General features: G+C 42.3%; 1 protein-coding gene and 2 pseudogenes across 2 annotated transcripts; 2 read left to right on the top strand and 1 right to left on the bottom strand.

The window, feature by feature from the left end:
* Positions 1-2,452: 2,452 nt before the first annotated feature.
* Positions 2,453-3,647, top strand: LOC139560073 (GTPase IMAP family member 4-like; annotated as a pseudogene).
* LOC139559984 (uncharacterized) lies at positions 3,644-13,463 on the top strand (annotated as a pseudogene).
* A 421-nt stretch (positions 13,464-13,884) lies between these two features.
* LOC139575163 (uncharacterized) lies at positions 13,885-16,482 on the bottom strand. 2 transcript variants are annotated; one of them, XM_071400168.1, is made up of 5 exons: positions 16,386-16,482; positions 15,546-16,142; positions 15,413-15,448; positions 15,095-15,220; positions 13,885-14,977 (listed from the first exon to the last, which is right to left on the bottom strand). In XM_071400168.1, exons 1-5 carry the CDS (start codon positions 16,415-16,417, stop codon positions 13,987-13,989), a joined length of 1,782 nt encoding a protein of 593 aa, XP_071256269.1. In that variant the 5' UTR covers positions 16,418-16,482; the 3' UTR covers positions 13,885-13,986. The 2 variants fall into 2 exon arrangements, with proteins under 2 accessions (XP_071256269.1, XP_071256275.1); XM_071400174.1 differs by having other exon boundaries at positions 15,095-15,217; positions 16,386-16,481.
* Between the last annotated feature and the right edge of the window lie 1,433 nt (positions 16,483-17,915).

Genomic DNA, 17,915 nt, shown 5'->3' with positions numbered 1-17,915 from the left:
CGAAACCAAACATGGTCAAATGATTATAAAAGGGTCTTAGATTCATGGCCTTTCAGGCTATGGATTTTTCTCTCTCACTCTCCCTCTCTGATCATGCCTAGAATAACGCTTGTAATGCTTGTTAATGCTTTGTAACTTAAGCTTATTCCTTATATGTAAATCCATGAAGAAAAGTAATTAAATACACATTGTCAGACGTTTCTTGATTGTCTATTACTGTAACGCAACCGTAGTCTCTTGCATATTTCAATTTTATGGAGTCAGATCAACATTTAATAGATTTTGTTAACATATTAATTGTATAGTCTTATTATGGGTTGCATGTGAGGTGTATATATAAAATATGAACTCACTACAGTTTCATAACCTGTTGTCTGTTATAACAAGCAAATTATGGTCATTTATGATATACCCTTAGAAATGCATTTAACTGTGAAATTATATATTTTTCTTCTCTAAAATAAAGCTTTACCTCTCATCTCAGCCCAATCCAGTCGCTGCTTTTATCTGCCAAAGATGAAACATAGTGACTTTAGAAAGTATTCATACCCCTTGACTTATTACACATTCTGTTGTGTTGCAGCCTGAATTCAAAATGTATTAAGTATATTTTTTCTCACACATCTACACACAATACCCCATAATTACAAAGTGAAAACATGTTTTAAGACACTTTTGCAAATGTATGGCAAAATGTAATACAGAAATATCTAGTACTCACACACCTGAGTCAATACTTTGTAGACACACCTTTGGAAGCAATTACAGCTGTCTTTCCGGGTAAGTCTCTAAGAGCTTTCCACACCTGGATTGTGCAACATTTGCCCATTATTCTTTAAGAAATACTTCAAGCTCTGTCAAATTGATTGTTGATCATTGCTAGACAACCATTTTCAGTTTTTGCCATAGATTTTCAAGTAGATTTAAGTAAAAACTGTAACTCTGCCACTCAAGAACATTCATTGTCTTCTTGGTAAGCAACTCCAGTGTAGATTTGGCATTGTGTTTTAGATCATTGTCCTGCTGAAACGTGAATTCATCTCCCAGTGTCGGGTGGAAAGCAGACTGAACCTGGTTTTCCTCCAGGAGTTTGCCTGTGCTTAGCACCATTCAGTTTATTTTTTATCCTGAACATGATGCAGCCATCACTATGCTTTAAAATATGGAGTGGTACTCAGTAATGTGTTGTATTGGATTTTCCCCGAACATAACACTTGGTATTCAGGACAAACAGTTAATTGCTTTGCTAAATTCTTTTTGCAGTATTACTTTAGTGCCTTGTTGCAAACAGGATGCAAGTGTTCTGTACAGGCTTCCTTCTTTTCAATCTGTCAATTAGGTTAGTATTGTGGAGTAACTACAATGTTGTTGATCCATCCTCAGTTTTCTCCTATCACAACCATTAAACATTGGCCTCATGGTGAAATCCCTGAGCGCTTTCCTTCCTATCTGTATCTTTGTAGTGACTGGGTGTATTGATACACCATCCAATAACTTCACATGCTCAAACGGATATTCAATGTCTGCTTTCTTTTAACCCATCTACCAATAGGTGCCCTTCTTTGTGAGGCATTGACAACCCTCTTTGGTCTTTGTGGTTGAATCTGTGTTTGAAATCCACTGCTCGACTGAGGGACCTTACAGATAATTTAATGTGTGGGATACAGAGATGAGGAAGCCATTCAAAAATCATGTTAAACACTATTATTGCACACAGAGTGAGTCCATGCAACTTGACTTTTTAAGCACATTTTTACTCCTGAACTTAATTGTTAGGCTTGCTATAACAAAGGGCTTGAATACTTATTGACTCAAGATATTTCAGCTTTTAATTTTTAATTTGTCAAAAAATAATAATAATACAAATAATACACTTTGACATTATGGGATATTATGTGTAGGCCAGTGACAAACAATCTAAATGTAATCCATTTTAAATTCAGGGTGTAACACAACAACATTTGGAAAAAGATAAGGGGTGAGAATACTTTCTGAAGGCACTGTGTGTTGCTGTTGGTGAAGGATCTTCAACAATCAAACAGATAATGCCAGCTAAATATGACTTTCATTCATTACAAAGGAGGAGCTCTCACATTTAATCTTATTTGCCAGTGATATGTGTGGTACTACTGATAAGTGAGTCTGTTCAATATCTCCAGGGCCCTGTCCAGAAACAACTCCTAACTCATCAGGACCATTTCCCTTATCTCCAAAGGTTTCCAAAAGTTTCAAGTCTTCCTAAGGCACAATAAAGAAGCTGTGTTCCCATGCAGTATCGCTTGGGGCAGGGTCACAGCCAGACTGTTGATTCCTGCCAAGGTAGTGTTATCTAGCTGTGTGAACATGCAAGCAGTCCCACTGTGAACTTTGGATCCCTGGGACAGTAAAAGGGGCTGTAAAGAATGATTAGCAGGGTGGCTACAGTTCATATGCCATTCAGACAACAAGATGTACCGGGAGGGGAGAGGACTGAGGAATATTTTCTTCCGTTAACAAAATAGCTAGTGTATACTTTCAGATTTGATGAAAGTGGACAAGTATGAAGTAGCATTTTAGAAGGCACTGGTTGTGTTATCATACAAGTATGATAATCAGTGGTTTCAACATAGATTCAGAGGAGGTCATGGTGTAAATGGAAAAAACTGGAAGCTCCTCAGATTCTCAACAAGGTCAGTTGTTGATCTATCCTGGCTTATGAGAAACAGGAAGTGAAAATTCAATACAATTGAATTGTGTTGTTCTGTACGTTCATTTAGGGTGGTATGATGCTTTTTACAGGCCAAGCAGTCCCTCTTTCTGTGGTCTCAGGGTTGCGAATAATCCTGATCGGAGAGAGAGAGGCGGGGAAGAGTGCTGTGGGCAATGCCATCCTGGGCAGAGGGATGTTTGACGCGTTGGGGGTGAGAACAAGAGAGGCGGTAAAGCGTCAGGGAGAGGTGGCCGAGAGGCAGGTGACGGTGGTGGACACGCCTGGTTGGGAGTGGTTCCCCTCCAGGGGTTCTTCTCTGGGGGTCCGGAGGGAGATTGTCCGGGGCATGTCGCTGTGCCAGCCTGGCCCCCACATCGTGCTCCTGGTGGTGCCCCTCTCCTTCTCCTTTACCAGACGGGAGCAGCAGGCGGCCGAGGAGCATGTGGATATGTTGGGGGAGCGGGCTTGGGGGCATACCGTGGTGCTGTTCACGGTGAAGGGTGGGCGGCTGAAGGATGCCACCTTAGAGGAGGAGGTGAAGGAGAGCGAGGAGCTCCAGTGCCTGGTGGAGCGATGTGGGGGCCGCTATCATGCCCTCTATGGGAGGCCCAGGAAGGGCCACGATGCCGTGGCAGAGCTACTGGAGAAGCTGGACAACATGGTGACCAAGAACAGAGGGGAGTTGCTCTCCAGCAAGTAGGTACTGGAGGAGGCCATGGAGAAGGAGGAGGAAGAGGAGAGGAGGCAGCAGGAGGAGGACAGGGAGAGAGAGGAGGATCTGAGGAGGGTCAAGGAGGCTTTGAGAGAGCTGGAGATGGAGGAGGAGACAGAGGAGGTGCAAGGAGGCTTTGAGAGAGCTGGAGATGGAGGAGGAGACAGAGGAGGTGCAAGGGGACGGAGGGGAGGCCACAGAGGAGTCCACGAGACAGCAGAGAGGGAGGAGGAGATACACAGATGAGAAATCAGACAGTGAGTAAAACACTATACCTACAGTACTTACTGAGAAAGTTGTTTTATGTGATGCCTAAATATGCTCATCAGTTGTCAAATTAGAGAAAAAAAATATTCTGTATGTTGGCCAGTATTTTCTCAATGTGTGAAAATTATAAAGAATGTAATGTGAAAATACATTGTACTTACACATTTTTGTGGTTCAACAGCAGGTGTGGAAAGCAGCTCAGCAGATACTACATCAGCCCCACCACACCTCACCTGGTCTGACCTCAGGGCCATTAGAGATCAGAGATGTAAGACACAATAAAAGAGGGGAGAAGAACTTGCTGACTTCCTGATGGTCTATAACATTATACTGACTACAGTCCAAAAGACATTCATATCTTCCACTATTGATTTTGGACATGGACTGCCAATACTGTACAAATAAGATTATTTGATAAAAAGGTCTAGTTGTGGCAGTAGCATAGCCAGAAATTCGTTGGTGAGCCTCCAGAAATTTGTGTGGGCCCTCCCAAAAATAAAAAAATAAAAGACAACAGCAAACTTCATGCAGTTCTACACATTTAGACATTGGGGCAAAGAGAAAATGTGCTGTTTTGAAGCACATTTCCTGCAATTCTACACATTTTGCCATGGAGCAGAGAGGAAAATGTGCATTTTTGTAGCTAATCTCATGCTATTCTACACATTCTAATTAAAGCTAAATGATACATGTGTTGACTGGGATAAAGGCACTGGATTATGAGCTGTCTGGTTTGATAAATGAAAACATAAATAAAAGCATGTTTAGAGGTTAGTTAACACAGTGTCCAAAGAAGGGCCAGATGTATACAGAATGGTGTTGTCTGCATAGAGGTGGATCAGGGAATCACCCGCAGCAAGAGCGACATTGTTGATATATACAGAGAAAAGAGTCGGCCCGAGAATTGAACCCTGTGGTACCCCCATAGAGACTGCCAGAGGTCCGAACAACAGGCCCTCCAATTTTACACACTGAACTCTATCTGCGAAGTAGTTGGTGAATCAGGCGAGGCAGTCATTTGAGAAACCAAGGCTATTGAGTCTGCCAATAAGAATACGGTGATTGACAGAGTCGAAAGCCTTGGCCAGGTCGATGAAGACGGCTGCACAGTATTGTCTTTTATCAATGGCGGTTATGATATCGTTTAGTACCTTGAGCGTGGCTGAGGTGCACCCGTGACCAGCTCGGAAACCAGATTGCACAGCGGAGAAGGTATGGTGGGATTCGAAATGGTCAGTGATCTGTTTATTAACTTGGCTTTCAAAGACTTTAGATGGGTGTCTAGAGTGTCACCCCATTTGAAGAGGGGGATGACCGCGGCAGCTTTCCAATCTTTAGGGATCTCGGACTAAATGAAAGAGAGGTTGAACAGACTGGTAATAGGGGTAGCAACAATGGCGGCGGATAATTTTAGAAAGAGAGGGTCCAGATTGTCTAGCCCAGCTGATTTGTACGGGTCCAGGTTTTGCAGCTCTTTCAGAACATCTGCGATCTGGATTTGGGTGAAGGAGAAGCTGGGGAGGCTCGGGCAAGTAGCTGTGAGGGGTGCGGAGCTGTTGGCCGGGGTTGGGGTAGCCAGGAGGAAAGCATGACCAGCCAAAGAGAAATGCTTATTGAAATTTTCGATTATCATGGATTTATCGGTGGTGACCGTGTCGCCTAGCCTCAGTGCAGTGGGCAGCTGAGAGGAGGGGCTCTTGTTCTCCATGGACTTTACAGTCCCAAAACTTGTGGTAAATGAAGAAAGGTAGTTCGACGTGACAAGAGAGCAGCAGCGAGCTCGCATCATCACAAATACCAGATGCAAATAATATTCTAAAAGGTTGTATTTTCTTACAGAGAGCAAATGAGGGGGTTATTAGTTCAATACACCTCAGACACCCTCAGCCACATTCACACAGTGAAGGAATTCTCTGACGGGCTTTCCAAATGGGCACTTCACAGAGAGAGACAGAAGCAAAAATTATGAAAGACATCAAGAAGGAGGCCGACAGAATCAACCTGAAGTTCGACCATGTCACCAAATATAAGGTCAATGCTAAGGCACAGGCCAAGGTGTTTGGGGAGTTCATATGGAGCAGCCTGAGCCAGGTGACTGCAGACAGTAAGATTGAGGAGCAGGAGAATGACCTGGGGGCTGTAATGAAGGATACTGGGGGGATGGAGAAGCTGGACTATTTCGTAGATACTGTGTAGTGTCTGGCGGTCACCTGTCTGTATTTGAGGAGAACAGGTTCCTCTGTCTGCCTCAGGGGACGAGCCCTGCCAGTGTTCAGGCTGTCATCATTGCTGCCAGAATGACCTGCCCTCTCCTCATCTATTTTAAGAGGGATGCTAAGCCCTTTATAACCAGCCTCCTCAATGTAGAAGTACTGGCCTTCTAGGTGAACAGTTGCATACAGATCCGCCAGGAACTTTGTGACAGGATAGAGGAAAGGTAAGTGGAATGCCCATCACAATCCACCAGTGTAGCTTGCCTAGTAGGCTATAGAGTGGTGAGGAGGAGGAGTCTACCGTGTCCGGAAGCAACTTCACTATTCATTTTCTGGATTTAGGCTAATTCAAAACATCGTTTTAAGCTTTATTTGACTATTTACTAGTCCAGCTGATTTTCGGGATTGTATATTGATTCGCTCTGCTTAAATATTTGTCATTTGATGTATTCGTTTCAGTCTCTGAATTGTTTAACAAAACTTTTCACCACCAGCTCCTGATATCAGGGCATACAGTATATACTACAATATGTGTCCTGAAATAGCCTAGTGTGCATGTGCGGCCAGCTATATCCTGTCCCAAGCCTGTTGTCCTCGTTTTTCCCTGGCTAAATTAGCTGGTTAGCTCAACTATGCTAGTTTTCGTTCTCATTGCCAAACTTCATAAATACTGCACCCTCAACTTCAAAAGTCCTTTGCTACAATCTTGTAACTAAGAAATTCAAGAAAATTTAAAATTATTTGTTTTGTTAAATAGCCATGACTGGTTTGAGCTATCTGTCGTGTCATAAGACAACGTTGACGAAGGATATCATTGCTACTTAACGCAGATCCAAGTTCTGTTTTGAGATCCACCAGCATCATTGGCATAGAGTTAGCTGGACGTTTCTGACTGGTCTTGGAACTGTGACAACAGGCAGCCTCTCCCCGCTTGGCTTGATGGGATATGTAGTGATTTTGCCAACAGAGCCAGATATGTACACATAGTCTTGTACCTTTAACCTTTTTTTAAACTGACTATCTTATTTGTTGATTTAAATCATGCTTTATTAATATAATAAGTAATCGAGGAATGTCACAACTTAATTGACACAAAAAAAATGGAAAAAATAGCAACTCTACAGAGTGCAAATGGCTACAATGAATGTCAATTACTTCCTGAAACGAAGGGTCCGCAGAGCTCCTCCTCACCACTCTATTAGTATTAAAGTAGTACTTTCAATGTTCTTCAGTGTCATTATACATACATTTGAAAAAAGATGCTACGACAGCCTGAAAGTAAATTTGAGTAAGATCTCCACAATTGTATTTGTTTATTTAAAATGCCTGTAAAAAAAATAAAAACATGGTCCTACCTAGTAATTACACACCATACAGTATATTCTCTTTAATACTCTTTCTTTGGGCTAACAGGGCTGGTGTCATTCCATGGATAGAGTGCCTTTTGGGTAGTGTAGTTTTGCCAAAAATGACTATATATATATATATATATTTCACCTAATTTTAACATTCTGTCATAAAGATCAACTTTACAATCAACGTTTTTCTGTGTTGATGTGTTATGCTCGTCAACACGCTCAGTTTTCCACCGCAAAATAGACAAAAAGAGTAGAATCCACTCAGATGCTTTTACACTATGATTTGACTATTAGATGTTCAATGTTTTTTAGAATTTTTTTTTTTTAAGGAATAGTTTTACTATATTAAAACGAGAGTTCAGTTCACATTACAGGGTTGACCTTAGCCTGAAAACCCAAAGTTGAATTTAATTGAATTCTACATCGGGCAAAAATGAGCATTTGACCTCTACAAGCCAGCATGTTGAATACAATTATATTTTAACTTACTTTACTGGTTATCCGTGCAGTTGGTCCATTTGCAGGTAGGAATGTGAGACAATATATCCACAGGAAAGTATAATTAAATCAACTTTTCAAAGCGCTGGTAGTGCATTCAGATTTCTATCACCTGAAGCATGCCACAAGATCAAAATACATGCACGCAACACATGCATACTTGCAGAGCTCGTGCACCTGTTTACATGGTTCTGCGCATGCTTCAGGTGGGATTAATATGTGTCCGGGGATCCCTGTGTCTGTGGGAACCAGGGATATTGCTCAATGCAAGCACTACAGTGTAGATAAATACAACATTTTAGCTTCACTGTCCGAATACATATGGAGGGAGTGTACTGTATGTATATTTGAGTACAGTAAATAGATGTTGAATCTCTCTCCCCTCTGTTAGGAAGGACCAGCACCTCAGAATGACATTCCTGTTCGAAGGGGCTGCTCAGTGCCTCATTGGTCAGTTCAGCCAGCGCCGGCCCAGGATGGAGCAGTTTCTGACCGATCTGGAGGAGAATGCTGTGCAGCTGGACAGGATGAAGCTGGGGGCTAAGATCTCCAGTGTGGTAGGCAGCTCAGTGGGGGCAGCTGGAGGGATCCTCTCTATCGCGGGCATAGCTCTGTCCCTAGTCACTGCTGGGGTGTCACTGGGTCTCACCATTACAGGAGCACGCCTGGGGTTCACCAGAAGGGTCAACAGTTTAACCACTGGTATCACAGAGATGCTGAGCACTTGTTGGCTACTTTTCCTTCATTCTGCGGTCCAACTCATCCCAAACCATCTCAATTGTGTTGAGGTCGAGTGATTGTGGAGGCCAGGTCATCTGATGCAGCACTCCATCACTCTCCTTCTTGGTCAAATAGCCCTTACACAGCCTGGAGGTGTGTTGGGTCATTGTCCTGTTGAAAAACAAATGATAGTCTCACTAAGCGCAGACCAGATGGGATGGCGTATCACCGCAGAATGCTGTGGTAGCCATGCTGGTTAAGTGTGCCTTGAATTCTAAATAAATAACATACAGTGTCACTAGCAATGCACCCCCACACCATCACACCACCCCCTCCATGCTTCACGATGGGAACCACACACGCAGAGATCATCCGTTCACCTGCTCTGCGTCTCACAAAGACACAGCGGTTGGAACCAAAAATCTTGAATTTGGACTCATCAGATCAAAAGGACAGATTTCTACCGGTCTAATATCCATTGCTCGTGGTTCTTGACCCCAAGCAAGTCTCTTCTTCTTATTGGTACCCTTTAGCAGTCGTTTCTTTGCAGCAATTCGACCATGAAAGCCTGATTCGCGCAGTCTCCTCTGAACAGTTGATGTTGAGATGTGTCTGTTACTTGAACTCTGTGAAGCATTTATTTGGGCTGCAATTTCTGAGGCTGGAATCTCAAATGAACTTATCTTCTGCAGCAGAGGTAACTCTGGGTCTTCCTTTCCTGTGGCGGTCCTCATGAGAGCCAGTTTCATCATAGCGCTTGATGGTTTTTGCGACTGCACTTGAAGAAACTTTCAAAGTTGTTAAAATGTTCAGGATTGACTGGCCTTCATGTCTTAAAGTAATGATGGACTGTCATTTATCTTTGCTTATTTGAGCTGTTCTTGCCATAATATGGACTTGGTCTTTTACCAAATAGGGCTATCTTCTGTATACCACCTCTACCTTGTCACAACACAACTGATTGGCTCAAACGCATTAAGAAGGAAAGAAATTCCACAAATTAACTTTTAACAAGGCACGCATGTTAATTGAAATACATGAGGTAGTCACCTGGAATGAAGCTGGTTGAGAGAATGCCAAGAGTGTGCAAAGCTGTCATCAAGGCAAAGGGTGGCTACTTTGAAGAATCACAAATATAAAATATATGTTGATTTGTTTAACACTTTTTTGGTTACTACATGATTCCATATGTGTTATTTCATAGTTTTGATGTCTTCACTACTATTCTACAATGTAGAAAATAGTAAAAATAAAGAAAAACCCTGGAAGGAGTAGGTGTGTCCAACCTTTTGACTTGTACTGTATGTATTTATATAAAAAATAGGGACCACAATGGAAATAAGTCCCCGACTTTATTGTGCAATCCTGATCACTTTAAAAAATCTTTGTGTATCCAGTGGCTGGTGAAAGTATTCACCCCCCTTTGGCATTTTTCCTATTTTGTTGCCTTACAATTTGGAATTAAAAAAGATTTTTGGGGGGTTTGTATAATTTTATTTACACAACATGCCAACCACTTTGAAGATGCAAAATATTTTTTTATTGCGAAACAAACAAGAAATAAGACAAAAAAACTGAAAACTTGAGCCTGCATAACTATTCACCCCCCCAAAGTCAATACTTTGTAGAGCCACCTTTTGCAGCAATTACAGCTGCAAGTCTCTTGGGGTATGTCTCTTTAAGCTTGGCACATCTAGCCACTGGGATTTTTGCCCATTCTTCAAGGCATTGCCCATTCTTCAAGGAGCTCCAGCTCCTTCAACGTGAATGTGTCCCGCTGGTGTATAGCAATCCGTGACAGATCATGTGACACTTAGATTGCACACAGGTGGACTTTATTTAACTAGTTATGTGACTTCTGAAGGTAATTGATTGCACCAGATGTTATTTAGGGGCTTCATAGCAAAGGGGGTGAATACATATGCACGCACCACTTAAAAAAAAAAAAAGTTTTTAAACAAGTTATTTGTTCCATTTCACTTCACCAATATGGACTATTTTGTGAATGTCCCATTACATGAAATTAAAATTAAAATCTATTTAAATTACAGGTTGTAATGCAACAAAATAGGTAAAATTACAAGGGGGATAAATCATTTTGCAAGGCACTGTACAGTGCATTCAGAAAGTATTCAGACCCCTTGACTTTTTCCACATATTGTTAGGTTACATTCTCCTTCTAAAATTGATTAAATAGTTTTTCTTCCTCATCAATCTACACACAATACCCCATAATGACAAAGCAAAAACACGTTTTTAGAATTTATTGCAAATATATGAATAAAATAAAACGGAAATATCACATTTACATAAGTATTCAGACCCTTTACTCAGTACTTTGTTGAAACACCTTTGGCAGTGAATACAGCCTCGAGCCTTCTTGGATAGGACACTACAAGCTTGGCACACCTGTATTTGGGGAGTTTCTCCCATTCTTCTCTGCAGAGCCTCTCAAGCTCTGTCAGGTTGGATGGGGAGCGTCGCTGCACAGGTATTTTCAGGTCTCTCCAGAGATATTCGATCGGGTTCAAGTCCAGGCTCTGGCTAGACCATTCAAGGACATTCCCGAGATTTGTCCCGAAATCACTCCTGTGTTGTCGTGGCTGTGTGCTTAGGGTCTTAGTCCTATTGGAAGGTGAACCGTTGCCCCAGTCTGAGGTCCTGAGCGCTTTGGAGCAGGTTTTCATCAAGGATCTCTCTGTACTTTGCTCCGTTCATCTTTTCCTGACTAGTCTCCCAGTCCCTGCCGCTGAAAAACATCCCCACAGCATGATGCTGCCACCACCATGCATCACCATAGGGATGGTGCCAGTTTTCCTCCAGACAAGACGCTTGGCATTCAGGCCAAAGAATTCAATCTTGGTTTCATTAGACCAGAGAATCTTGTTTCTCGTGGTCTGAGAGTCCTTTCGGTGCCTTTTGGCAAACTCCAAGCGGGCTGTCATGTGCCTTTTACTGAGGAGTGGCTTCCGTCTGGCCACTCTACCATAAAGGCCTGATTGGTGGAGTGCTGCACAGATGGGAGAACCATCCAGAAGGACAACCATCTCCACAGAGGAACTCTGGAGCTCTGTCAGTGACCATCGGGTTCTTGGTCACCTCCCTGACCAAGGCCCTTCTCCCCCGATTGCTCAGTTTGGCTGGGCGGCCAGCTTTTCTTCCATTTAAGAATGATGGAGGCCACTGTGTTCTTGGGGACCTTCAATAATGCAGCCATTTTTTGCTACCATTCCCCAGATCTGTGCCTCGACACAATCCTGTTTCAGAACTCTACGGACAATTCCTTCGACCTCATGGCTTGGTTTTTGCTCTGACATACACTGTCAACTGTGGGATCTTACATAGACAGGTGTGTGCCATTCCAAATAATGTCCAATCAATTGAATTTACCACAGGTGGACTCCAATCAAGTTGTAGAAACATTTCAAGGATGATCAATGGAAACAGGATGCACCTGAGCTCAATTTTCAGTCTCATACAAAGATTCTGAATACTTATCTAAATAATGTATTATTGTTTTGAGGTTTTAATACATTTTCAATAATGTCTAAAAACCTGTTTTCACTTTGTCATTGTGGGGTAATGTGTGTAGATTGATGAGAAAAAAATAATATTTGATCCATTTTAGAATAAGGCTTTAACGTAACACAATGTGGAAAAGGTCAAGGTGTCTGAATACATTCCGAATGCATTGTATACAGTATGTATTTCTTTAACTGACAAATAAAATCAATCAATCCGAATTGTGCAGCGGCCAATTGAGGAATGGAAAGAGACATCTGTTACAAAACATCAAAAAGGTGAATGACATTTTGAGATTGTCAAGCCAAGCCTTCAATACTGGGTAAGCCTACAAGTTAAGCAGGGATGTATTTTCTGTTTGTCGAGATTGACATACAGTAGTCTATTTATTGTGGTGTTGAAATGCAAATCATGATATTGAAGTGCTCGAAGTCGGTATGCTTTGTTTATAGATTGTGTGGTCATTGGCAAAGAAACCTGTTGGTGGAAAATTTGTTGCATATATTTGATGTAATTATGAATACGGTATAAACATTTTGAAAATCTGATTCACCCCAAGCTGATGATTGTCTGCAACCAGCTCTGATCGTAGTGTAATGAAACAGGCAGGGAGAGTGAGCTCGTCTGTGTTGGTTGGCGAACCCTATGGTGGGAATTACGAACTTTGTTATGCACATGCGCTGTATAAGCCTTATCCTGTACATTTCCACTGTTTGTTTTTTTCATGTAAGAAGAAGCCAGTGTTTTTTCTCTCTTGTTTTTGAGTAACTTAGTCACACGGCCAAAGACAAAGGGCCGTCTGAGAGTGACCAGTTTTTGGTCCATCCTGTTCTTTTTGTATCTTTCAAGGGCACAGCTGTGTGGAGATATGAATAGAACAGAGGCTAGCTTGAGCAGCAGCGACAATTCTATCAGCAGAAAGGAGTAACAAAACTGGCGTTATCAGTTGTTTACACTATGTTCCCATCATGATCTTACACACCTGCTAAACTGGCACGTAGACTAAGGTTATAAAAGCCGAGACAAAACTATTCTTTGTTGGGTTCTTAACTTTTGCAACTTTTGAGTGATTGTTAACCAGCCCCCGATTTGCAAATCTTATTTTAAAAAGTTGTTGTTTGAAGGATGTACAGTCTCTTCCTTTCTGGTTCAAATTTCCATGACAACCCTCAATCTTCTGGCCCGTAGCACGGCGGGGCATTGACTGGGCCACAAAAGCATGCTGAACTGGCAAAGTCGATATACACGATTATAAACACAGGCTCGGTACAGATATTGTTATTTGTGGTCGTAAAAATGATTTTGAGTTAATTATATGAGGGGGGAGGGTGTTCAAATAATTTTACAGTACAAGGGGAGGGTCATGTGGAAATATTTGTAACTTTGGGGAGGGTGCTTTTTTTAGGACACCTTGAGTTGGACAAGCCCCTCCCCCCAGTAAATTTTGATCTGTCCCTGTGTAAGAAGTCTTCAACTTCCAGTGAAGTGAGGAATATATCTTCTGTGTATGAAGGTACATGTCAGCAGCACAATATTGGAAACATTATTACATTTCACTTTCAGTATTGTGACTACACCGAACACATATTTTGGAAACCTATGGCCATGATATTAAACTGACTACTTTAAAAAAGTGCCAAGCTGAATACGTTTCATTAAATTGAACAGATTGTTTTATTTCTTATAACATTAAATTGTAAAGTTGATTATAAAATTAGACTTGTGTACAGAATGAGTGATGAAATTCTCCCTTTCTAGGGAGTTTTTCCTAGCCACCGTGCTTCTACACCTGCATTACTAGCTGTTTGGGGTTTTAGGCTGGGTGTCTGTACAGCACTTCGAGATATTAGCTGATGTACGAAGGGCTATATAAAATAAAATTGAATTGAAATGAAAATGAAAAAAGTGTGTCATCTCTTTATTTTTAATTGTTTAACATTCTAAGTGCCACTGTACAGTATGTTTGAGAGGCCCTAACTTCAAAACTGTTCAGTCATTTATGTTGTCCTACTGTGTCATACACATCGATTTCTTCCCTCTCAGCTTCTCCTCCAGAGGGTACAATGGCTGCTCCAGGCTGATCTGACTTTTCTCTAATGTTAATAGACCTCTACACAGCGAGTCATGGATCCTCTGCCAGGAGTCCAGCTCTGTGCGCCACAATGCTGATCTGGCACGGATGAGCTGGGATCTCTCACTCTTGCTGCCTTTGGCCAGGCTGACGCTGTCTTTACAGATGAAGAAGACATCCAGGCCAATGAAGAGGACGTTGAGGGTGATGAGACCAGCCCGCGCTGACTTGGAGAGGACTAGTGGGGTGCCTTTGGCCACCTGTCCAATGTCTGGGATGTCCTCGGCTAGCTTGGACAGGTTTTGTGCTACTTTGCCTTCCTGGAGCGCCAACTTACCAGTGCTTGTGATCAGATCTTTGTTTCTAAGGACTTCTGCTGACTTAAAACCTGAGGAAAGGTCAACTAGGGAGTCAATGCGTTTTCCTATGGTCCAAGTGGTGGCAATCACCTTCCTTGCTCCAACCATGTCCACCCTGCTCTGCCCCAGGATGGGCTCTATATTCCTGGCCACATCCTCCAGACACTCCTGGAGACTCTCCACATCCTCCATGAAATTCTGGAAGACTTTACTGGCTTTCTTCTCATGGATGCTATTGACCTTCATCTCTGTGATACCAGTAGTTATACTGTTGACCCCACTGGTGACCCCCAGGCTGACCCCTGCAATGGTGAGAGCCAGTGACACCCCAGCAGTGACAGGGGTCAGAGCTAAGCCCACGATGGATAGGATCCCTCCAGCCGCCCCCACTGAGCTGCCTGCCACACTGGAGATCTTAGCCCCCAGCTTCATCCTGTCCAGCTGCACAGCATTTTCTTCCAGCTCGGTCAGAAACTGCTCCATCCTGGGTCGGCGCTGGCTGAACCGGCCAATGAAGCGCTGAGCAGCCCCTTGGAACAGGAACGTTAGTCTGACGTACGGGTCCATCCTGTCGGAGAGGAAAGATATCTATTTACTGTTTTCCAATAGACTAGTTCTTGAATCTTGTTAAAGAATGTCAACATAAGTTTTAAGAGAAGAACCAAACCATGGCAGAATAACTTACCTGGTCTCACTCAGCTGATTCAAATGTTGGAGCATATTTTGTATGGACTCTTCACTCACATCACCAAGGTTGACCACAGGGATGTCATTCCTCTTTTTCCAAAACATCATTTGACTGACTGAGCTACTGTAACAATGAATATTCATTTCTAAATTAAATTATATTCATTACATTATTTTGTGGCATTTGAATAATATCACATAAGCCAAAGAACCTTGTCAAATGACATATCTGAGAAGGACAAAAACGAAAGGAAAATAATACAACTATGCTAATATAATATACATGCTGATATTAAAACTGTGTGAGGGATCTTACCCAAGTTTACTCTCAGGCTGTGGTCTGATCTGTAATCTAGAAGGAAAGAATGGACATCAAGTGTTTGTAAAATGGCAATGAAAAACATGACATAAGTTAATGTTGAAGCAATTGTGATGAGAGCTCCACTTACCCCTTCTCCATCCTTTTACAGACCTGCTGGCTGATTTGTATGTATCTGTCCAGCTGGAAGGCCAGCACCTCTACATTGAGGAGGTTGGGAATAAAGAAGGCCTTAGCATCCCTCTTAAAATAGATGAGGAGAGGGCAGGCCATTCTGGCAGCAATGATGACAGCCTGAACACTGGCAGGGCTCGTCCCCTGAGGCAGACAGAGGAACCTGTTCTCCTCAAACACCAACAGACAGGTGACCGCCAGACACTCCACAGCATGCAGGAAGTAATCCAGCTTCTCCAGGCCTCCCAGAGTGTCCTTTAGTACAGCCCCCAGCTCCTTCTCCAGCTCCTCACGCCTACTGTCTGCAGTCACCTGGGTCAGACCGCTCCATATGAACTCCCCAAATGCCTTGGCCTTGGTCTCTGAGTTACGGACATGGTCGAACTTAAGGTCAATTCTGTCTGCCCTCTCCTTGATGTCCCTCATCATTTCCAGTTCTGTCTCCCTCTGAAGGGCCCATTTGGAATGCCTGTCACAGAACTCCCTCACTCTGTGAATGTGGCTGAGGGTGTCTGAGATGTACTGGCCCAAGAGCTCCCTTGTTAATGCTGATCTGTAACAAAAGAGGGCCTCAGTTAGGAGCTTTACTATTGAATGCAGGATAATCAGTATATCAAATTACAAAGTTGTAGATTTAGAGTGCCTATCCAACTTTACACTTTTATTGAATGGCCTTTATTGAAAACCTTTGATTCTTTGTCAACACTGCCCTCTGTTGTCTATGTAAAGTAATCCAACAACACTCTCCTTTTTTTAGCCACAGTAATTTATTGCCCCCAGTTATTAATAGTCTCACCGTGACATGGCGCTCTCCCTGCGTTTTGACATTTCCCAGTATGGTTGATATTGTTACTGAACTGAATTCTAGTTGCCTTGGTCATGTCCATTAACTGTGGATCAAATAGTCAACAATCATGAAAAATTGAAGTGTACATTTCTCTTTGAAGTGTACCAAACGAGCAGGGTTGCCAGGTCCAGCTAAATTACTAGATCAATGACCAGTCAAAACCTGCCCACAGGTCTCGAAAACTAACCCACATGTCGCAGCAAGAGAGGAGTTGCCACATTTATCCAATAAAGCTTTTTTTCATAACATTATGGAGTTTTAATTAAGAAGGAATATTGACGCAATTTGTAATGACCTAGGCTAAGAAGCAACATTCGTTTTTTCATCAAAATAATAATTCTTCCAAGTTTAGGAATATGTCGCCATATACCACAAACCTCTGTGGTTTGTTATACTTATTGCTATTATAATCATGTTACCAACGTAATTAGAACAGTAAAAAGGAATTTATTGTCATACCCGTGGTACAAGGTCTGATATACCACGGTGTTCAACCAATCAGCATTTAGGGCTCAAACCACCCAGTTTATAATTGTAAATAAATCCAGTTTGCGCATGTGCATAACAATAGATAAATCCAACAGGAGAGTTTGAGGAGAGTTTGCATGATGAACGTTGGACAGAGGATCTCGAAATCTCTGTACAAGAAATACTTGGACAAACTTCAAAAATATTATATTAGGCTATTTTCTGGCAATTGTGCCATTATTATGTGCCAGATGTTAAGACTACAAAACAATCAGTGGTGATTTTAGCATGTAAATCTTGGTGGGGCAACAACAACAAAAAGTGGGATGCATGCCAGCAAAGCCACTACACAACACAACACTAAACAATACATTAATTGCACTATACCACTGCTACACCTGGCTGTCAGCGGAGCCTTGTCTGGCAGCGAAACAGTTCATTCAGCCTAATTTACTGCCTTTAAAAAATATATAGCTGATATGGCTGACTTGTTTAAACAAATATGGTTTCTACTGACAATTGAGATGTACAAACGATGGTGTAAGGGGACGACAAGCGGATAAGAGGCAATCTGTAATTTCGATTAAGACATTAATGAGCGAGCTATGACGGACGTTCAGCACTTTTGAAATGTACTGTGACAGAATTCAGAACATGCGCCGTTCTTACAGTGTTCTTCCTGTACACCAAGTCAGAACCGTAGGATAAATAAAGGGGGCATATAAGCAGACAATGAAAGCTCTTACAATATTCAATGATTGCGTCTCTCAAAAACAGGTTATAGGCTACATGTGCACCACCAAGTCAGAACAGTAGGCAAAATTAAGAGGTGAAAATAGACAAAATTCTTATGGTGAGGCACGTGGGCTACTAACAGCTTACTACACAACATACACTTACATGCTGACCAGACCGGACACGTCGCGTGCGCGAGCGTCGCAAAATAAATTTAGAAACCCATGTTATTCAATTATTGCACCCACACTGCTTGCGCGCGCCCATGAGCGTCTG

This window comes from Salvelinus alpinus, chromosome 1 (assembly GCF_045679555.1).
Source record: "Salvelinus alpinus chromosome 1, SLU_Salpinus.1, whole genome shotgun sequence".
NCBI classification, from domain to species: domain Eukaryota; kingdom Metazoa; phylum Chordata; class Actinopteri; order Salmoniformes; family Salmonidae; genus Salvelinus; species Salvelinus alpinus.
This window is presented reverse-complemented; position numbering and strand designations above follow the sequence as displayed.

Excerpts from the sequence above, each read along its gene's own strand:
- LOC139575163 (XM_071400168.1), bottom strand. The coding sequence starts at position 16,417 with ATGTCAAAACGCAGGGAGAGCGCCATGTCACG. Across the intron at positions 15,449-15,545 it reads TGTAAAAGGATGGAGAAGGG|ATTACAGATCAGACCACAGC; the intron begins GTAAGTGGAGCT and ends CTTTCCTTCTAG. Across the intron at positions 15,221-15,412 it reads CAGCCTGAGAGTAAACTTGG|TAGCTCAGTCAGTCAAATGA; the intron begins GTAAGATCCCTC and ends TCATTGTTACAG.